Raw genomic sequence first — 23,973 nt, forward strand, 5'->3', positions numbered from 1 at the left:
GATGTTTAAGTGTGTTCATATTTTATTTATAGAAGTAAAACAGCTACTATATTTTTAAAAGCAGGCAGTAATTCATTGGTTAAAATATACAAGGCAGGAGAGAAATCACAGATGCAGAAAAAGCATTTAACAAAACCCAACATCCCTTTTGAAGGCCCTGAAGAAACTAGGGATTAAGAGAACATACTCAACATAAGAAAGGCCATATATGACAAACCTGGGTTCTATAAGAAAGCAAGCAGAGCCAGTAATGGGAGCAAGCCAGTAAGCAGCACTCCTCCCTAGCTTCTGCATCAGCCTCCAGGATCCTGCCTTGAGTGTGTTTTGTGATGAAATGTGATGTGGAATTGTAGAAAAAATAAACCATTTTCTTCTACTCCCAAAACAAAAAGAAAAAAACCCCACAGAGTACTGGCATAAAACCAGATACATACATCAGTGAGATAGAATAGAGACCCGAGATATAAGTCCACCTAACTGCAGTCACCTGGTTTTTGACAAAAAAGAGTTAAAAATGCAGGTTGCAGAAAAGCCTCTTGAATAAATTATGCTGGGAAGACTGCAAATGAACACGTAGATGTAAAGTTATAATCTGAAATACTGCTGTAAACATCTCAAGATACAGGCATAGGCAGGCTGGTGAGATGATTTAGTGTAAAGGTTGCTGGTGCCAAGCCTGGCCACCCATGATACCTGGGGCCCATAATCAGCTCTTTCAAGCTGTGCTCTGATCTCAGCTGTGCATTGTGGCATGTATGTGTTCACACATATACACTCACACAGAAACAAAATGCACGAAATGAAAAAGTTGTAATTAACTTAAAAAGAATGCTAAAAAAAAAGACACACTTTATTTTCCTATCTAAAAATTTATTTCAGTTGAGGTATCACATGCACAGCATAATTGTGATTTTAATAACTTCTGGGTATGGGAAAGGAACTATAAAAGATGTAATTGAAAAATAACAAAAATATGTGTACAAATCTAGTTTGCCATAAAGGGATATTTAGAATCAACAAGAGTAATTTAGTTTGTCCAAGAAAATGAACATCTTCATATTAAACTATCCATTTGAGAAATAAAGTAGAGTAATTAAGACTGTTAGCTCTACTTGGCTGTCCCTTGCTAAGTGCTCATTTTGTTTCTTCCTGTACGAATTCTGCACCATAACTCATATACCCCCCCCACGGGGGGGGCAGGGAGAGAGAGGTGAATTTTATTTATTTGAGCTTGAAAGAACAGCAAGCCCTTCTACAGGAATTCTCTCACAGGTGTCAGGGACAGCTGCAAATGAAGGTCTGGTTTTACTTCTCAATATAGCCTGTTAGTCTGTGTTAGTATGTGGACAAAACAGGCTAAAAAAATATCAAATTTAAAATTTTACACATAAATGTGACCTTTGAACTCACATCACAGAACTTGTTTCTTTGCTTTGCATATCTCATAGGAAGTGCTGAGCAGACCTGAATAAATGGGACACTTATGGCTTGAAACTGGCAAATCATTAAACTTCCTGGATCCTGGGTATAGCTGTGTCTCTTGTTGCCACACTGTGTAGAATTGTGCCAGAATCCATTTCTATTTAAATGTCACAGAATTCCAGTGATTCATAAAATGACATCCCTGAACTTTGAGGCTGTGTAAGGAACATGTCTGTGCAAGACCCCAGATATTCATTAGCTAGCAGGAGTCAGGCTGCTGTGCCCGTCACTCTCCATGAAGAAATGCATTCTGTAGACTCTCTGTGGAAAACACTTCTAGGGGATCTGTGTCAAATCGATACTGAATTAAACCAGGCCGCACAGAAACTGTCACCACGGCAGCCTTCCCAGCGACCTCACGTGGATACGCTAACTACGCTCTGTGAGAGCAGCCCTGCTGCCATGGAGAAATGTGCCGCTGTCTTCATCAGCTCAGCTGCCAGTCTGACCAACCCTACTTTGAATACTCTACCTTATATTGTGTCAGTTGTTACTTTCACCAGAAAGAAAATAATTCATATTTTAAGATCTCTATCCTAACCTTGCGCCTACCACCCCCAGCCAGTCTTCATCATCACAATTTATTCTATAATTCTCCTGGAACAGTTTTTGTCTGACCCTGACCGTGGGCATATTTTCTATGCTCATTTCACTTGTTGCATTTACAGGGCACATCTCTATTCAGAATATTCTTGCTTAAAGTGAAAGCAGAGGGGTGGTATTTACAATGTGATGAGTTAGAATTACAAGACTCCAGGATTCCTCTAACCAAGAGAGGAAACATTTGGTATGTATGCCATTACAAATTCTGATTTCTCCAATATAATTTCACAAAAGAATAAAAGTAAATGTTTAAAAAGACAGTAACAAAATACCATCTATAATTTCTAAATTTTAGATGGATTCAGGGAAACCATTAGCTCTATTAAAACAAGAAGAATATGAAGGTCCAAAGGGAAAAGCAATAATGAACAAACACCACTAACTTGCAGTTCCTTGACCTGGAAAGAGAGGCCCATTCTTAAGTTATCTGGTTACAATATTTACTTAAACTTGTCTCATTTCACAAAGGATTTGCGATAACTTTAGTTCAACTTACAATCTAATACATGTTTTTATTTTTACCCCTTCCAGATACATTATTTCCCTCTGCCAAAATAGTTTTCTGGTGTACTGAATTAAGTGATATCCCAAATCTGGAACTGATACTTGGAGAAAGGAAGTTTATAAAAAATGATAAAAATCTTGCTAACTCTTGACTTGAGAAGCTCTGTTTTAAATAACAACTGGGTTCAGAAGATGAAGAACACAGTTGTGAATGAGACATGCAGGCACTGCACGTATTCTTCCCTATGTCTACATTGATACTATATTTCAAACCACCTTCCTTCATGTCCATGTATTCACTAAGGTACTTGGAACAGATATAGTCCATATCAATGTGAAATGAATCAAGGACCTAGCATGTGCTCAATATTTGCTAAACAAAATTCCCCTTAATAATGAGAGGGAGAAAAGAAAAAAAAATTCCTCGCTTAAAACGAAACAAAAGCTATCAGAAGATGGTGGGCTAGAAGCCACGTTGGAAGGAGCAGTGGATAACACTTAAACAGAACAAGAATATTTTCTCAGTCAATCAGCTGTTTCTCCAGGTCCAACCTCTACTGATCAACAAACCTGTTCTATAACTGGACAGGTACTTTCTCTCCAGGCAAACAAGGCTAAAAGACTAAACTTACCAGGAAGTTTACAAAACTGGTGCTGGTGGGGACTTCAAAGAAGGCTTCCTAGCAACTGCAGCTAGGACCTCTATCAGTGACCCAACAGGAAAAGTGGGGACCAAACACAAACACTAATCAATCAGTGTGCTTCAGGCACCACAGGGCCAACCACTTCTGACCATGTGGGCCTCACCAACCACAGTAAGGTAGAGTTTGCCTTGGTTATGCACAGCCCATAGAACAGAGTTAAGAAAACCCCCAAAGGCAAAGACAGCTGGGAGGCCCAGGAGAAGATGCCCTTTAAAAGCAGATAGAGCACAGCTAGACCAGGAGCACAGAGGAAAGGCAGTAGATCATGAAGAGACAAAACTGCATTCAACTCATGATCGCATTTCCTTAATGTCTCTGTCCAGCTCTCCTTCCCCACGACAGCATTCTCCATCTGTCTGGAGTCCATTATCTTCTGTCACAATTCAGCTGCCCCTCTCCCCGCAGCTAAGTCTAATCCAGACAGTACAGTGGGGGCACAGGAGGCCAACGCTATCCTCTACTGTTAGTTCTCCTAATGATTCTCCTGTTTCTTTCCTTTTCTCCTTTCTCTTACCCATTCCTCTCGCTGTCACATCTCTCAAAGCCCAGAGGCTGACCTGGTTTACAACATCTGGGCACAAATCTCTACCTCCCTTTAAAAGTCTGCTGCTAACCAAAGCTCTCACACATCCACGCACTTTTTCTTAGGCCTCAATCACTGCCACGCCTACGAATGCCTCTCCTCTACTTCTCATCTACAAGCCCACTCCTATCACCAGACTCACTGTGATTGTTCACCCTTCCTTTCCCTCATACTAATGTCTCAGCACAGGCTGTACCAGGAGGGGCTTTGCTTCCCAAACGAACCTGCACTTAGCAAGTGCCTGCTCCCCAGTCTGCTCCTCTGGTCAGTCAGAGTGGGCTAACTACTGGGTAGTGACTGCTGCCGAGAAAGCGCTCACCCCACAGGAGCAGACTGGAGACAGAGCCTGCGGATAGGAACACCAGTCTACCAGACGAAAACGTCACCACAACTGTGTGACTATAACATAGTATCTTATTAGCTCCTTTAACTCAAGCTAAAATGATGGGAATGAAAAACGCAATAGAGCAAATAAAACATTAAGGGGAAATGTCCCCAATAGAATGGACCATGTGGAAGATAGCATATCAGGCTATGAAGACAACATAGAGGGTTGATCATTCACTCTCTTCTGAGTGCTATAATCACATCATTGAAAGAAGACAAACAACTTGAATTAAGAACAAAAATAATGGTGAAAGTCTTAAGCAGTGATATAACCCAGATCCCAGAGCAAAAACAAAAGTAACATAAAAAACCAAGAATAACTGTCTCCTCCAAAGTTATCAACTGCATACTTATGAACACTGATCAAAATAACTTTCACAAAATTCTAGATGAACTCAAAAGAATAATTATAAACATGGTAAGACAGTTCAGAATATTTTACAAGAGAAAATAAACAGCTGAATGAAGTAACGAAGTCATTCTACAATATGATAATATAATTGGGGGGTTAGAGACAGGGTTTCTTTAGGTAACTGTCCTAGCTGTCCTGGAATGCACTCTGTAGACCAGACCACCTGCCTCTGCCTCCTGAGTGCTGGGATTAAAGGCATGTGCCACACCCACCCTGGCATTAAAATATAATTTAATAAAGAAATAGAAATATTGAAGGAATTTCAAGCTAAAATGATGGTGGAAATGAAAAAAAAACAATAGAACAACTGAAACATTCAGTGGAAAGCCTTCCCACTGGAAGGGTCATGTGGAAGATAGAGTATCAGGCTATGAAGACAACACAGAGGAACTGATCATTCAGTCAAAGACAGTCATAAACATTTAAAACTGTATGGATATAATACACAAGCATCCTGAAACTCCAGAAAGAGATAAAACCTATATAGTACAGGCATACAAGACGGAGATTTTCATGAAAAAAGCCATAGAAAGTATTCTTAGTAAAATCATAGAAGAAAATTCCCTAAATCCTGGGGGACAGAGCCCTACCATATACAGGAGACACATAAGACACAAGACAGGCAGGAGCAGAAAAGAAACTCCTTGCATCATTATAGTTAAAGCAACACTGTACACTGAAAAGAAATAGAATACACTGAAAACTATAGAAAAGTCGAGCCGCAGACCAAGACAAGCCCAACAGAATCACAGCAGACTTTTTGATATGATCCATGAAAGCAAGAGCTTGAACTGATGTATTTCAAACTTTAAAAGATCAAAACTGCCAATCCACTCTAATATACCCAGCAAAACAGTCATAATTGATGTAAAAGCAGACCATAGGAATTTATGACCATCAAGGTAGTCCTGTAGAGAATACTTCCCATGGGTACTTCAGTAGGAAAGATAAACACATCCAAGAGACTATGGAATACAACAGGAAAAAAATAAATGTTGCTATGACACTCACTGAAAAAAATAGGAGAGCAATACACACATGTCAGTAATTACTCTGAATATCAACAGTCTTCGTTTACCCACAAAAAGATGCAGACTACTTTTGGCTGCCTCTGAGAAACACATCTTAGTGAAATGATGAAACAAGATGACACTGTTATTCTAATATCTGACAAAAACAATTCAAGCTATTAATTCTTGTCAAAAAATAAAGATGTTCAGCTGATATTGATCAAGAAAACCATCCATCAAGAAGACATCACAGTCCTAAATATATATGTATCACATTCATAGACTTATCAGATGCTAGATTGTTTTTTGTTTTCATAAAATGAAGAAAGCAGGATTTTCCATTTTTTACTTTAAAATATTTTTCATTATTTCTAAGAGTTAAATTGTCTTATTTTTTGTCTTACTGCTTTCCCGTTTCAAAGGGATAATATACAAATTTATAAATCATTCATTGCTTAGAATGAGAGCCTTGTAGATTCTGAGATATATAGAGCTCTGGCCTAATGTTAAGACCACACATTCAGAATGTAAATATTTTTATATTAAAATGGTAGCCTTTCTATGTTAGGGACTTGGTAATAAATGCCGTACTTGAATCTCTAATACTCCCACCACTGGGTTATTTTGTTGTTTAAATGAAGCTTAGAACTCTTAAGCAATAACTACATATCAATAATACATGTTCTGACAATATTAGCTTTTTTAAATTTTGATATTCCCTTTTTTACAGTATAAATTAAATATTATATTCTATAATAAAAATAGCAAAAACATGAAATCTGTGTAGTATCTTGGCTTTGGAAAAGGATTTCAAATATCATACATTCAACACCTAAGGTGCTACAGCCTGGAGCTACTTGAGACATGAAGAAATGTCTGACTCTGAACTCATCTAGAGGTTATAAACCCCTAAATATTCCCATCTTTGGGATTCCTTAGACATTATGCTGCACTGTCTTATAGGAAATGCATAGACAACTTGTGAACCCACTCTGGCCCAGCTGAGGGACTCTGACCCAGGCCAAGGGGTGAGCTGCACTGTAGGGGATAACTACAGTGATACAGAGGGGGATTGAAAAGTATTACTGTTGAGAAACAGCAGATTAGTGTCCTGTAGTTCTGAGTCCAAGGTTCTGGCTAGCTCCCTACAAACCCATGCCAGTGGAAGGACCAAAGGCAAGCACCCTGTTGTTTCCTGTTATCTCTTTCTCACTGTACCATGCTACAGTGGTTGTTAGAGAAAAGGTGGAGATAATCCTGTAATTTGTACTGATACGTGGTTTGCAGGGCCTTGAGCAACTCTAGATCCAACCATTACTCCACAGCAGCAAACACTGCTACTAGGAGAAGAACAAAAAACAAAAAACAAAACCAAAGACCCCAGATCCAGTTGTCGTGTCAACTCTGGGTACACAATCCTGGAAACTTGCTCATACCATTTAAGACAAGATCTTTGACAAGTGCTGGGGTCAGCCAAGAGTAACACTAAGGTTTCCATTTGCCTCCTAATCTATACAGATCCCATTATTATACTTGATCTAACAATCCACCCAAGTTAGGACTGGGTGTGAGCACCACAGAAGTAATGCTATGGCTTTAGCTGCAGCCTCTGGACCCAAGCTACTGTCTGATGTAGGATTCCTCTCTGTATGTTGTGAATACCATTGGTTAATAAAGAAACTGTCTTAGGCCTGTGCAGGGCAGAATAGAGGTAGGAGGGGAAAACTAAATTGGATGCTGGGAGATAGAAGGCAGAGTCAGGAAAAGCCATGTAGCCCCGCTGGAGACAAGACATAGGAACTTTATCCAGTAAGCCACAGCCTCATGGTGATACACAGATTAATGCAGATGGGTTAAGATATGAGTTAGCCAGAAATATCCTTAAACTATTGGACAAAAAGTATGGCAAATAATATTTGTGTGTGATTATTTTGGGAGTCTGGGCGGCTGGGAAATGTACAACTTGCCTCCATACAACAACTGTCTGATTGAACGGCAAGTGCTTCAAGAATCACCACTGCTGGGGCTGCCCGAATCAGAGGGCCTTGCTGGAAGCAGTTAGAACTAACATGAATTGATGAATTCTGGTTACCTTGCAAGAGAAAACATACAGTGAGTGTCACACAGCCCATGACTATCAACAACATACCTGCTGGGATGGCGAGTGTCCCCATTTTTGTGTGGCTCATAGGAAAATGAGTTTGTCTCAATCTCAGTCTGCACTGTGTCCAAGTTACAGGGACACTACACATGGTGTCAGGTTAGAAATACAGCCACAACTGTATTCAGACTGTCCAATCTGATAGAAAAAAACGTTATTGCAGGAGCACAAGAAATATGAAAACTCAAGGCAACATGCCTCTAAAAGTATACAGCAAAAACTCTCTAGTACCAGATTTCACACCTGCACAGATGAAATACACCACAAAGAATATTTTAAATGGTTATTTAAAAGCTCAATGAAACCCAAGAGAAAACAAACTATTAAATGAAATTAGAAAGATAATTGAGACATGAACTAGAAATTCTGCAAAGAGACAATTTTTAAATTTGTGGAAATGAAGAGATAAATATATCAACTAAAATAAATATTGTTTAAAGCCTCTGTAATAGGCTAGGTTATGTAGAAAAAGAATATCTGCACTGAAGCCAGGTCTTCTGAAATATTTCAGCCCAGATACATCACACCCTCAAACACACAATGAAGTATGCATTCAAGACCTTTAGGAGAACATTAAACAAACAAATATCCACATTTTTGGATATTTGAAAGAAAGGCAAAAAGAAGTTAATGGCAAAGAAAAACTGTTTAATGAAATCAGGGTAGAATATTCTCCCAACTATGGGCAAGACATAATAGCCACACTTAGGAGGCATACAGAATAACAGATAGACAAGGCCAGACTCTATATGTCTTGTTATAGTCAAACTGTCAAAAGTCCAGAGGAAAAAAAGATCTCCAAATATTATAAGAGAAAGGCACCAAAACATATTCAAGGTTTTTCTACTACATAGCTATATTTTCCAGTAAAACCAGAAAAATCCCACAAAAACTGTTTTCTAGGAGGAAATGGCAAAGCATATTTCTAGTTCTGAAAAAGAAAAAGAAATTGCCATCAGGAATACTAAACCTAACAGGGATACCTTTCAGAACTGAAGGAGAAACAGAGCCTTTCTAAGAAAAATGAAACAGATTTATGATTTCCTGATTAGTCTTACAAAAGATACTTAAGCCTATAAATGGTACCATCGCGTCTTGGCCTTTGGCTAAGATCAGTGTAAAACAGGTATCATCATGGAAGAATACATCAGTAGAACAGATACACAAAAAGAATAAAAAGAAGCAAGCACTACCAAACCACAATGAAGAACAGGAAAGGAACAAAAGAAAAAGTATTTCAAACAAAGATAATAACAGAAAGTAGTAAGTCCTTTTCTACCAATAATAATGAGTGAAAATGGACTGAATTCTTCAATTAAAAGACACAGACTAGTTGAATATATTTAAAAATAAAATTTAAACCAAACAACATACATTCAATTTACATCACCTCTACAGACACACAGATGCAAAAGAAAGGAAAATGATATTCCAAACAATGGAAAGCTGAAGCAAGCAGGAATAGCTATACTCACGCTAGGCACAACAGACTTTAGGATAAAAAAGTTAATATTGAGACAAAAAGTACACCATCCAATGATCAAGGATCAAATCACCGTGAAGACATGGTGAGTTACACCTCTCTTCTGAGAAGCAGGGTAAAGACAGCCTATAGAACAGAAGGAAACATTTCCCACTTTTTTTTTTTTTTTTTTTTTTTTTTTTTGGTTTTTCGAAACAGGGTTTCTCTGTGGCTTTGGAGCCTGTCCTGGAACTAGCTCTGTTGACCAGGCTGGTCTCGAACTCACAGAGATCCACCTGCCTCTGCCTCCCGAGTGCTGGGATTAAAGGCGTGCGCCACCATCGCCCGGCTACATTTCCCACTTTTTACCTGACAAAGGGCTGATGGCTAAAATATACGGAGAACACATACAGTAAAGAGAATAGATGAAAAGCTAAATTTTACTCTGTCCACCTAGTGATTTGAACAGAATAATCAAATAATGTTTAGTTGGACTTTAAGTCAATATTTTACTCTTAATATTATGTTAGCAAGTTTATGCATGTGTGTGTGTGTTTCTGTGCACTTTACTGTGAACAGTCCATCTTATTTAAAAGCACACAAGTGACTGCACATGTCAATGTGTACCTAGTGACACTGGAAAGAAACAGTGAAATCTTGAGAAACTCTGACTTTAGAGTTCTATGTGAGATAGATTAATTAGCTTGTTTCAACTCTCAAGCAGGGGATAAAAACCACTTTAGAGATTAGTCTAGGGGAAGAGAATATACCCAAATACCTGCAAACTATGAAGCCCTGTGAGACTGCTTTTTTAACTGTTCAAATTACATAAAGTCTATTATTGAGATTAAATTTTACACACTAGTACTTATATTTGACTTTTAGGAGCTATCCCATCACAAAGTATAAAAATGTTTGAAAGACACTAAACATTTAATTAACATGTAAAGCATTCATTATAAAATTGAAGTCCATTCAGTGAACATTCTATTTGACTCATGACAATATTATGTGCAAATAGTTACCATTATGAAAAGGAAATAAAACTAAGTTTTTTAGATCTTGGGCTACTATATGTGTTCTTAATCAGGTTACTGTGAAAAAGAACAATAATTCTTGCTTTTTCACATATTGCATATAATTAAGTTATACTGTCCATAAACAAACTCAAATGCTGATCAAATTTGTCAAAGAGATACAAAAAATATCTAAAGTTAACCACCATCTTTCCTAAAAAGCACATTCAGTTAAAAAAAAATCCATTTTGACCTTGCGGCTAGGAGAACACAGCTGGCAAATGCTGAGGCTCTGCACACCAAAGGACGGCCCCATCACCGGCACCTCACAAACTGGGCCTGGGCTCTGCACCGTGGACCCCTGCACTGGGGATGTGGACTCAGGAGGACATCTGCCCAGCTAGCTTGGGCTAAAATTGGAAAACTTAAGGCCCTACTAAAAGATAGTGTCTCAAAAATAAGATGGAACAACACCCAAAGTTGATCTCTGATTTCTGTATTCTCATCCTCCCCACCCCAAAACGAAAATCTTTCATCCTATTCATCAAAAGTTTGTATCTTTACTCACTGTCTTCTTCTGTTTTCAACTAGTAAACTATGACCCAAATTCTCCAGTGAACCTTTTTTTTTTTTTTTTGGCTATTTAAGGAAAAAACTGGATGGGAGAGATCTTGGCAGGAGATGAAATAATTATTTTGGCAATTCTTTAGTGGCTTGAAAATCAAAACGGTATTACTAAGAAGTAAAGGTCAAAGCGAAATTTTAAACTGAAATTACTAGGGTAAAACTGCCAGAAAGATTCCTTCTCTTGAAAGCCGGCCTCCAACTCGTGCCCTGCCTTACTCCTTGTGCATCTGGTTGTCACGTGACGGTGCTGCTGCTGCCACAGCGAAGGGGATGGAATGCTGGAACACTAGCCCGCCACACAAGTGAGTTAGATTCAGAGGATTATTGTCACAGAGTTCTATATCGTTTACAGTATTGAAATTTTTACTCCTTAGTTTATCAAGCATGTAAAAATAATTGTTACTAGCTTTGATTCTTGCTATACATCCTGCACTGGGTAGATACTTCGTACACTATTTGTAAAATGACTTTGCTAAGCATAGGTTATTATGGTGTGAAAATCTTGCCAATTTGACAGGACTAAGAAATGCATAAAAGAGAGTGAACACACTGCTTTGTGTGTTTGTGACATTTTCAGAGATGAGCAGAAAAAGAGCTTCCTGAATTAATGAATGAATTAAATCACTGGTGTGTTCCTAACATGCTGCCATTATTGAGAGGTGGTGGGAGCAGCAGGCAGGGTCAAGGTGGAGAAAGTAAGTCACTACGGCTCTGTCCCTGGGCTGTGCTTTGCCTGACCTCTTTCTATATCCCCTATCCCTGCTTTCTGGCTCAACATCAACTACTCTGTTCCACTACACAGCTCCTGACATAACAGACTGACACCTTTGAAACTGCAAGCCAAAATCCATCTTCATTCTTGAGTGTCTCTGTATTTAGTCACGAAAATAAGGTACGTAATACATAGGTTGGTACTCATAAATGTAAGTGGAGAGACTGGATTATTCAATGTTATATGACAAAAAATAAATGGGGTCGAAATTGAAGCCAACTCTATGAAACAGTAAACATGTTTTTTCTACCAAGAAGATTTTTCAAGAATTTAACATAAGCTGGCCACGGAGCTGTAGGACTTTCATCCTAGTATGTGGGAGGTGGACGCAGGAGGACTTCTGTGAGTTTAAGACCAGCCTGTTCTACATAATAGTTCCAGGCCAACTGGGGACACACAGGAAGATCTTACCTCAACAACAACAGAAACAGCAGCAGCAACAACAACAAAAATGAAAAAGGGAGGAAAAAGACTAACACAACAGAATAGCATTACATGAATCTAAATTGTGATTACCCCTAATTTTATTGAGTATGCTGCCCCCTACTTTCCTTTATATTAGCATTTAAATTTGAACCCTCAAAAACATGGGAAAATGGACAAAATTTCATATTAAAAACATTTTATATAGGGGCTGTAGGGCTGGCTCAGCAGTGTGGAGTGCTTGCTGTTTTTCCAAATGACTGGGGTTCAACTCTCAGCATCTACATGGTGGTTCATAGTCATCTATAATTCCAGTTCCATAGGATCACACACTCTTCTGACCTCTGAGGGCATGAGGCACATATGTGGTATACATACATATAAGCATGCAAAACATTAATATATATAAATAAAATTTGAAAAGTAATTTTAAAATAACACCTTAAATATTTCCAGTTTATCTGAATAAATACCAATCCTCCCCTTGGGAGGACTATTCCACTATTGAAAGACGAGTGAAAATATTTATTTCCTCATATAGGTTCTTATTCTTATTGCTCAAGATCATTTAGTAACTTCTTACAACCTCTCTCACATATACCCATGAAGCTGTCAACTCTTTATCACCCAGGTTCCTTATTAATAAATACAATTTGGCTGCAATTGGAAATGTAAAAACGCCTCTTTTTCATATTTTAAAGTCTACCCCATTAAATTAACTAAAACAATGCATACATATTACCTAAAATTCAATTTCATGAAAATAAATTAAGATAATGTAAGATTGGAATCTTTGGAACATATAAGTTGTAAATAGCTAGCTGGAATGAATTTGTAAATGTATTTAATAAGAAGGCCAATATTGAAAAATATAATGGGATAGTGTTCCAAACCTTGTTTCCTTTGTTATGAACAAATAAGTTCCTATTATAGCAACAACCCTTAACAATGCTGTATTGAATATTTTCCCTTTGCTTCTGTGATATCATATGACAAGTTGGTGTGTGACTAGCTAGTATGCTTATGTGGAAAATAAAATAAAGCTTGTCATTAGAGGACTAGGCCCAAACAATCTTCCTCACTGTAACATGAAAGGAGACTGGTCTTCTGAAATAACCATGTGAACACCGTCATACATGAGGAAATAGCCACCTTAAAAGAACATAAGTGGCACTATTATGAACACTAATGATACCAGGACACACCAACAACCCACCCTTTAGGATTTATAACCGGCATCTGCTAGTACATACCAGGTCTGTCTTTGGAGGATCTGTGCAGTCCACAGAGAAGTAAGGTGCTGAGCTCCGGACGCCGCTGCTCTCAGAAGTTGGTTTTGGAGGCTGAGCATGCTGTCTGTATGTAGCACTTTTAGGAGTCCAACAAAACAGATTGACTGACTCTCGTACACAGCGTTCAATGTCGATTTCTGGAGAGAAAATGAGGAAATCGAAAATCTATAGAATTTGGACTGCATCGTTAAAATAAAAATTTCTGTTTGTATATGTATATGAATAAGATGAAAGCTAAGTAAAAAAGAATACAACAAAACAATGTAGATATTAATGAGTATATTAATGACTGGAAGGCTAGGAGATATTTTTTATTATATGCACAGCTGTATTTAAACATATATACATGTTATTATGTATGATTTATTTGACATTTTTATGTATGCATGAATGGTTTTGTGTATTTCAGGATATCATCTAAATACCATAAAATATGTTTCATTTAATAATCTTAGACATTTACTTGAATAAATATTCCTTCTTTGCAAAGCAAAGTAGAGGCTTGGATGTAGGAATAGGTAAACAAGAGATTCAGATGCTGATTCACCGCGGCTTGTAAAATATACTCAAAGTTTCAAAGCTGTTTAGTAAATAAAACATAATACATTCAGAAAAAAATTGATCAAAACCCCAATGTAGGCATTTTTCCATCATTTATAATTTGAGTTAAATGAGGTTTTAGGCAGAAATCAAATGAACTCAAAATGATTTTAAAAAGAAAATTTTCATAGAATTCTTTCTCAGCTTTGATGCAGAGGCAATGCAGATGTGTGGTCATCACTACTATAAATCATTGTTTTGACTGGACTGTCACCAGGAAGCCAACAATTTTGATGAACAATTAACCATTTCTATATGAAGAAAGTGGAGCAAGGCAGTAGAAATTCCAGGTGACGGAGATGGAGCCTAGCACTGCTTTCACCTCTTCTTCATTCCTATACAGGAAATAGAACTATTCTCACTTTGTCCGCAGAAGTCCAATTGTGTTGGTACAGATAAGCAATGAATAAAAATATATGTTTAAAATTCAAACAGATGTTTTCCACTTCTCTTTAAGGAGAAGAGGAAGCAGGCATGAAAAAGATTTGGTGGATGGTGTGTGGCTTACCAGCCTGATTGCACAGAGAAACGCCTTGTCTGATAAGGCACACTTCTGATTGGGGCTAGCTGGCAGTAAGTGGGCCAGTAGGTCTGGAAGGATATTTAATTCCTGTCCTTCTTGTTCTCTGTTGCTATTTCCTCTGCTGCATGTTTCCTGCCATTGATGTTCAACCCCATCACAGGCCCAAAGGCAGCAGAATCAAGTAATCACAGACCGAAAGTTCCAAATCTATGAACCAAAACCAATCTTATCTCTTTGAAAGTTGTTTCTCTCAAGTATTTTGCTATAGAGACAGAAAGCTAACAGTGCATGCTTCATGAATTTAGAATTGTTTCTCATCATGAAGAAGAGAATCTCTGGAGAAGGAAAAATAGCACTTATTGGGTTCCTACTACCTAACATGCCTTTATATTATAAGTTCTTGGTCCATTTAATTTTCACAATGATGTTGACGTCAGGATCCACTCCAGCCACTTCTGTTGGGAGAATGAACTAAAAGACTAGGAAGCAAAGTGATTATTAAGCTTGTTGCTTGGGCAGAATGTCTGAGCTACTAAAGGATTTGGGGCATCCTGATTCATTTAGATTTGGAATATAAACAGCAGTTCTGGAAAGACCAGTTACTTAATTAAACTTTATCTGCTCTTAGAAATTTTCGTCAACTTCACAGATGGTTACTTCCATGGCTATGTGAAGAGATCAGATTTTAGATTTCATCATTCCACCTTACTCCTACCACAAAATTCTATAAAGAGTTAAGAAAGATTTGAAACATAAGTGAGTTTATTTGAATCTGATGTTAATATAGTGAAATGTATTTTTAAAAAATTTCTACCATGGTGAACAATGAGGGCTGATGAGGCGCAAAGGACAATGGCACGGGGTTTTGATCCTACGTAATGTGATGGCTTTGTGGGAGCCTAGCCAGTTTGGATGTTCACCTTCCTAGATATGGACGGAGGTGGGAGGTCCTAGGTCTTACCACAGGGCAGAAAACCCTGACTGCTCTTTGGACTGGAGAGGGAGGGGGAAAGGAGTGGGGGGAGGGGGAGAAGGGTGGGAGGAGGGGGCGTAGGGTGGGAGGAGGGGGAGGGAAAGGGGAGGCTGGGAGGAGGTGGAAACTTGTTTTTTTTTTCTCCTTTTCTCAATAAAAAAAAAATTAAAAAAAATTTCTACCATTACCATTCTGAAATCAAACACCAACTAGCAAAAAATAAAAATTTAAGAATTGTCTCCATGTTTACAAAGAAAGATGATCATTAAAAAAACTTACAACTAAACTAATTGAGATTAAGCACTTATTAGCTAAAGAGAAGATATGACCATTTATATAAATTCTATTTAATACTATGTAGTCCACAAAGAAAAAGCATTTCAGTCTACAGATTTTGCAGTTCAACTCTTCAAATCAGTTTGACACATCTGTCATCCAGCAAGAGCTTCAGATTGAGCCAGTGATCCATATCAGCAGCACAGTTCCACCCGTCACTGGCAAAGGAAAATGCCAGTCTGTATCTGATTTCAAAGGATGCTCCTAGCTCTGCAGGAGGTGTACAGTGAACCCTGAAAATGTGCAGAGGGCCGCCCAGTTTGACTCTGCCTGTCAGTACTGGCAGATGTCCCAGTCTCCATCACCTATTGTGTCCGTCTTTAAATCTGCCCAGAGTGTTTCCCCAGAATTAAAACAAAATGCAAATGTATCTTATAACTGTACGGCATGTAATCATTTCTATAGAGCAAGCTCTCGCCTACAGCATTGGTATATTTTTTAACCTTACGTTTGTAAATTAAGTATGAATCCTTATATCTCTCAGAAAAATTGAGATTTTCTAATATGATGAAAAGCACATTTTCATGTTTTTCTTTTTATTGATTCTTTTTTTGCTTTATTATTATTTTTTTTTACATTTCTTGTTTTCTACATCAGCAAAGTCATGTTAAAAAGCTATCTCTCTTTAAGTCCTCACTTCCTTTGTCTGAAGAGCTCCTTAGAACCCTGCTTCCCTTTACTCTTCATTATTATCTAAGTGTTTTTGGTTCTCCCCTCCCCTCCCCTCCCCTCCTTCCCTCCCTCCCTCCCTCCTTCCTTCTTTTTATGAACAGGTTTTATTTTCTTGATTCACTTCATCTTGATAGACCTCACTTTCTAGGAGCCTTGATGAGGATACACAGAAGGCAACACACCTCTGTGTCTTGACTTTGCCTCTGATAATAGCTTTACTAGCTAAGGAAATTCAGGGTTGGGTTCTCTTCCTTCTGAGCCATGACAGTCTCTCCTGTCTTCTCTAAGAAATAGGTCAGACTTGAATTTGAGAAAATTTGCATGTGATTATTCCTTTTGTGTGCTTTCACGATCTCTGCATTCTCAAATTTCATAATAATTTTAAAATAATCTACTTCCCAGAGTAGGGATTTTTATGTTAGAAAAGTTTAGAAAGTGCATAAACTTTAAAAATGATTTAAAGTTGGTAAAGTAGAGAATCCATACATTGCCAAGAGTTTCTATTCACACCATGGTTTTCAAAGAAAGAAACAGTAACATTGTAAAAGTTTGGGTATAAGTCTAAACACCATTTCTCCATGCAAACAGGAAAAGGTCACCCTACTGCTTATTTAGTGAGTTCATATAGTATCCAAAGTGTATTACTAGTCCTTACAAAGAGGACCAATGGTTCAGAAACTGGGGAGTTCGTTCCAGATTTGTAGTTAGTTAGATCTACAAAGCTACATTTTTGGACTAAGTTTTAAAAACTTTAAACCATGCTGGGTGGTGGTGTACGCCTTTAATCCCAGCACTCTGTGAGTTCAAGGGCAGCCAGGTCTACAAAGTGAGTTGCAGGACAAGCTTCAAAGTTACACAGAGAGACCCTGTCTTTTTCAAGGACCCAAAACAAAACAAAAACCTTTAAACCAGATACACATTAATAAAGAATAAAACCAAAAAAGACAGAAAGAAGACCCACTAGGTATTTAAGGCTCTTTAAAGAAAAATAATAAAAGCAAGACTATAATTTATGTCTATCAATACCAACTATACAATCAACAATAATACCTAAGCAGATAATGCATTATTTATTTTTCATGATTGAGAAACAAATAAAAAGAAACAGAACAAAAATTATCTAGATATTGAACTTGACCGATAAGGGTACTAATGTAATTACAATCATCTCAAGGGCTTAACAGGAAAACACTCAAGGCAAATAGATAAAAGTAAAACAAAATAAAGACTAACTTAAAACAGTGAACACGAGGACACCCACTGAAGTAACCGAAAGGGCTTGAAGGAAAACCAAAGAACTACAGTGAGCGACAACAGTCAAACCGGCACGGGCCACAGACAAGGCAACCCTGAATGATCAGACACAACGAAGAGCAGCAACCGTGGTAAACACGGAGAAGACTCGCTGTGGCTCCTCTAGTATGTTCACTAGACAGCTGTGAACACTAACGTCACATACACTGCGGGGCTACTGCAAGTGTAGTTGGAAAATATTAACAACACTGCAAACTACAGAAGGTCAGCAAAATGAGCACTCCTACAAAAGTCGTACATTTCCCACCAAGTCATACTGTATCAACTCTGTGGAAACTGCAGTCAGCTGGAGACCATAGTCTCTAGAGAAATGACCGGTATATGATGGAGGAAGGTCATTGGCTAATAAAGGAACTGCCTTGGCCCATTTTATTGTTTAGAGGATAGGTGGGAGGAGTAGACAGAACAGAACGCTGGGAGGAAGAGGAAGTGAGGTCAGACTCGAAAGCTCTCCTCTCAGGAGCAGACGCCTGAGAGAGACGCCATGCCCCGCTCCCGGGCCGACCCAGGATGGACATAGGCTAGAATCTTCCCGGTAAGCGCACCTTGGGGTGCTACACACAGATGATTAGAAATGGGCTAAATTAATATGTGAGAATTAGCCTAGAAGAGAATGGGCCAAGCAGTGATTAAATGAATACAGTTTGTGTGTTGTTATTTTGGGGCATAAGCTAGCCGAGCAGGCGGCCAGGGTGCTGGGAACGCAGCCCCGCCGCCCTTATTACTACAGGTATATAATTCAAAACGCAAACTAAAAGCCAATAAAGGTATTAAGATAAATTAAAAATGTTATTAATTAACCATTTTCGGTATTAGCCCCATCTTATACATATCTGCATTCTCGGTGCAGGCCCCTTTACTGGGGGGGGGGTGTTTTTACTGAGACCTTTTTTGTTTTGTTTTTGTTTTCTTAAACGAACGTTTATTGACCACTTGTGTGTCTGTGAGTGCATTTATTCCTCGAAAGTGCATTCTCTCACTGTAGCACTGACTTACGTGTCTCTCTTTTTTTTTTTTTTAAGGGACGTCTGAGGTCACCTACACAGAACGAGAGACTTCCTTCCACTCTGACTCAGTGCTTTCCCACTTCTAGCCCCACAAACCCCTTCAAGTCCATACATTAGAGGGGCTTCTTGCTAACTAATAGTTCTTGACAGGGAATGAACCCCATGACTCTGCTGATCCAGCTGACTCTTGCTTGACCACGGGTGAGATGGATCTTTCTCCAGGTTCCCTCCTTTCTAATGTTATTTCAGTAAACAATTTAAGGTTGACTGTTACTTTCAGTTAGCAGTCTTACCATACTTTACAATTCAACTCCAGCTCCTCAGTTCCCTTGCTTCATCTTATTAAAACTTAAAAAGTCTGATTATCAAAACGAACAATGCAGGAAACAAAAGTCGCAACCTGTAAAGCTCTTCTATGTTGATAAATGAGGACATGAGGACACTAGTTGCTATGGAGGACTGCACACCTACTAGAAGGTACAATGAAGGGGTTTTCTGGGCTGATTATTCTGTATCCTCACTAGAGAAGGATTTACATCTATGCTGATAACTGTAAAATGCACTGAATTATATAATTCAGCTCTATACATCTCACTAACATATGTCTAAATAGAAGAAATAAAAACAATTCTATATTTCTTTTCCTTTAAATTTCTTTTTTTGTGATATTTACAGATTAAAATGAAGATAATTTAGAATTGCATATTTAACTGTATAATTAACTGCACACAGCTCCATTTTTCAAAAAGACAAATTTTTGTATGAGAAAATGTTTTGCTTACATGTATATATGTGAGCCACAAGCATGCTTTGGGGCAATGGAAGTCAGAAGAAGGCATCGGATTCCTTGGAAACAGAGTTACAGATGGTTGTGAATCACTATGAAGGTGAAAGGAACTGAACCTGGGTCCTCTGCAATGGCAACATGCTCTGAGCCGTCTCTGGTGCCACAGCTTCACTTCTTATACTACAAATATGTTAGTATAGGGATGGTTTTCAGAGCAATAACCTACTGTTTTTTATTTTTAATATTTTAATCCATTTTTGAGAATTTCATACAATATATTTTAATCGTATTCTTTTCCCTCCTCGAACTCTTTCTAGGTCCTACCCTGGATCTAGATATCAACTTCATGTTCTTTCTTAGAAAAAAACAAAACCATAACAAAGCAAGCACAAAAGCACATGGAGTTGATTCTGTGTTGACCAGCTCCTCCTGAGCATGTGGCCAGGCACTAAGTGTGGCTGGTATTATACCTGGTGTCACCCCACTGAAGAAAACTGATTTTTCCCACTCCCAGCTTCTCTTAATGTAGAGGAATCCACCCAAACACTTAACATTCTGCCAGATTTCAAATTCTACTGATTCCACAGAGCAGTTCTTTGAGGGAAGTTGAACTCCCTAATTGAAAAGATTAGAGAATCAAACCATCAGCAGTTAAGTGACCTGCTCAAACAATGCAATTATAATTCATGTAATTAAGATAACTCACAAGGGTCAGTCACCTTTAAATGATTTTTCAATAATGCTATGAGCCAAATAGCAAGGAATAGAAACCAGCAACAAACTAGTTATACACATATATACACATATGCTATCAGGTATGCACACACTGTTTGTAGGAAGTCCGCAGTATGTGTGGAATGAATGGATGGATATATATTTACATGCAATTCTGGCAATGCCTAAGATGAAAGAAGGTATAATGTTTTGGGATTCTGCTCTAATTCACTCCCTTTTCAAATAGTCTGTGTACATGCAATTACTGGCACAGTTCCCAACGCACCTACCATTCCTGCTGTTTACTGCCTGTAATGAAGCGATATAAAACAAAAAATGCGATAAACAGTTCCGATGCATGGACACTTAGGCAGGTTTTCTACTCTTGATGTGTCCTTATCGGTTGTGGAGGAGAGAGAGACACAGCACAAAGCAGCAGGTGCTGCTGAACGGCAAGCATCGCGCCTCAGAAAGAACTAAGAGGCAGCAGGGAAGACAGCACAGGGGCAGGTACAGGCATTTCCCCTCTCTTTAACACTTCTAGGTGAATCAGAAACAAAACAGGAGCTTTTGATTTTTGTGGCAACTAGGGCAAATTTGAACCTGTGTGTGTTCAAATTTGATAAGCACTTTCTAGGCAACTGGTAAGAAGTTAAATGGTTTTAATTTCTCAAAGTATTTCTCTCTTTCTCTCTTTCTTTCTTTCTTTCTTTCTTTCTTTCTTTCTTTCTTGAGACAGAGTTTCTCTGTAGCTTTGGAGCCTGTCCTGGAACTAGCTCTTGTAGACCAGGCTGGTCTCGAACTCACAGAGATCCACCTGTCTCTGCCTCCCAAGTGCTGGGATTAAAGGCGTGCGCCACTACATATAGTTTCTTATATTAAACATGTCTTATATGAAGAATGTTTTAGTCACCCCCTTCTCGCTTCCGTTTTTAGAAGTAAACTGCTACAGACACTGGCATTCTAGCCCTCTTCACCCAGTCTGGTCTGGCTGCTTGCTTTTAAAATTGCATTTGCTTAGCATTGACTCAGCAGATTCACGGCATTCTGAGGGCCACATGGTGGTCAAGAAGTTATTTTCCATTCTGATGAAGGCCACAGTTTAAACAGGCAGCATATCAGAGTCCTTTCCGAGTAGGTGGACAGGAGAGATAGAACAAGACCCACAAGTGATATTATTTTATTAAAACTACAAATCACATTTAGAAAATACACGATACACACCAGTTTAAAAATGTAAAAACAGTTTGGTCTTTAAATTCTTCCTTGTGGTATCACCAGCGAATGTGAGAAATTTAAAAAATAGCTTGATTTTTAAAAAAGATTCATTTTACTTTATGTATATGAGTATTTTTCCTGCATGTATGTCTGTGTACCATCTGCATGTCTGGTGCCTTCAGAGGTCAGAGAAGGGTGCTGGACCCCTTGGAATTGGAGTTAAAAGGGGTTATGTACCACATAGGTGCTAGGAACCAGCACTGTGCTCTCAACAGCTAAGTCATCTCTCTAGCCCTAGTTTCTCATTTTTAAAGTAATTTATGAGTAATTAGTTATAATATATATTATATAAATTTTGAGTGACTTCAAAATCAAGATGCATATAAATAATCAAAAATAAGACCAATAAAACTAATTTTATTAGTGGTGTGATGATAAAGTATGTTAACATTGATATAAATTATCAGATAATATTTTGACTATCTATTCACTGATAACTGTCCTAAGTCACAGCACAAATGCCATGTCTTCTTCTCATGGGTTAAATATTTTATATTTCTGATATTTTGAATTAGTAAATGAAAATATATTTTTGGTAAAACATTAAATTGATCTATGCTTTTGACCAAATGCATGTTTGTCTTCTAATACAAAGTCTTATGCTCTCATAGAATAAATTCCCTCAAATTCTGCATCAGATAGAGTGATGAAATGTAAAACTGAAAATTCAGGTATCTTACATATCTAAACACACACAGAAAAGAATCAGGCTGAATGAACAAATTACTATTAACATGCACATTATTGCTTTCTATTCCCAATCTACTGTATTTCTTCTTCTAAAATGAACAAAATGGAGACTGTAGTAGTATACATACATACTTGACTCCACAATGGCATAGAATGGATCCTGAGCCTGTGTATACCAGGCAAGAGTTCTATCTCTGAGTGACATACCCAGTACTTCAAAAACACATTTAATAGCTAAAATATCACTCAGATAAAATGTTAAATTTGTACCTACTCTGAAATGAGCTTATTGATTTGAAGTCTGTATAATAATATCAGTTCAGGAGAGAGGTGGCAACATTAAGAGGGATAAACAGAACACAGAAAAGGTAGAGCACTCTAAAGTATGTAGAAATATGGTTTCTGCTAGCTATTCAAGTATAATGGTGCCTACCGTCCACACACTGTCATGTAGTAACAGAGTACTGTGCTTGGATTTATGACTTAGAAGACAGAATTTTATTTTTACAGATAACCTAACCTCTTAAATAATAAAACAATTTATCTGGGTGGAGTGGTTTGAATGTAACTGGCCCTCTTAAGTTCATAGAGAGTGGCACTATTAGAAGGTGTGGCTTTATTGAAGGTATGGCCTTTTTGGAAGAAGCATATCACTGTGAGGTGGGCTTTGAGATTTCATCTATGCTCAAGCCTCACACAGTATCTCAGACTACTTCCTGTTGCCTGCAGATCAAGATGTAGCTCCTTCTTCATTCTAAGCTCCTTCTCCAGCACCATATCTACCTGCATGCTGCCATGTCCCACAATGATGATAATGACTAACCCTCTGAAACTGTAAGTCAACAATTAGATGTCTTCCTTCATAAGAGTTGCCGTGGTCATGGTTGTCTCTTGACAGCAACAGAAACCCTAACAAAGACAAGTTGGTTCCAGGGTAACAACTGGGGTATCACTGTGAATAGCCTAACCATGTTTATGCTAGGAGGAATTTGGACGTTGATACTTTGGACTAGATAAGCAGTGAAATGCTTTAAGGACTGCTAAATGGGCAATACTAGTAGGAGCGTGGAACATTTGAAATATGAGGGGCTGCCTCAAGAGGTTTCAGATGAAAAGAATTTTAGTATGTTCCCCAGAGATTGCTCTTGTAGTTATTTTGGTGAAGGAAGTAGCTGCCTTTTGCCCTTGTCCGAAGAGTATGCCTGAGGCTAAAGTGAAGAGATTCAGACTAATTATGTTGGCAGGGGAAATCTCAAAACAGCCTAGTATTGACACTGTTGTGTGGTTATTACTGGTCACTCTTATATAGATTTATAATGAAAAGGAGTAGGTTGAGCATGGAAAAATAAAAAAAAATGTATAATCTGAGGAGAAAGATAGCACCAGGAATGGGAATGGATCTAAGTCCTGTATTCAGGGAGGCAAACAGATTAAGAAATAGAATGAGGTAATGGCGACCTCAGGATAAGATCCCACCTAGCTAAGTTTCTAACTTGTGAAAAGAAACTAAAGAAAAGCTAAGAGCTAGGTGTAGTGTGGTGGCAACACCTTTAATCCCAGCACTTGGATGGCAGAGGCTGGTGAATCTCTGAGTTTGAGGCCAATCTGGTCTACAGATCCAGTTTCAGGACAGCCAAGCAT

At 38.2% G+C, this 23,973-nt stretch overlaps 1 protein-coding gene across 3 annotated transcripts in view; it reads right to left on the reverse strand.

Annotated features, from left to right (window-relative positions):
• Positions 1-23,973, reverse strand: part of Tbck (TBC1 domain containing kinase) — a 140,195-nt gene that overhangs the window by 34,490 nt on the left and 81,732 nt on the right. For all 3 annotated transcript variants that reach the window (XM_041649645.1, XM_041649626.1, XM_041649635.1), the window contains exon 23: positions 13,400-13,575. In XM_041649645.1, coding sequence (XP_041505579.1) covers positions 13,400-13,575 — 176 coding nt within the window. The remainder of the gene's footprint in view (positions 1-13,399; positions 13,576-23,973) is intronic.

Source organism: Microtus oregoni, unplaced genomic scaffold (assembly GCF_018167655.1).
Source record: "Microtus oregoni isolate MIOR12 unplaced genomic scaffold, Mior012 000000F_ref0000247, whole genome shotgun sequence".
Lineage (NCBI taxonomy): Eukaryota > Metazoa > Chordata > Mammalia > Rodentia > Cricetidae > Microtus > Microtus oregoni.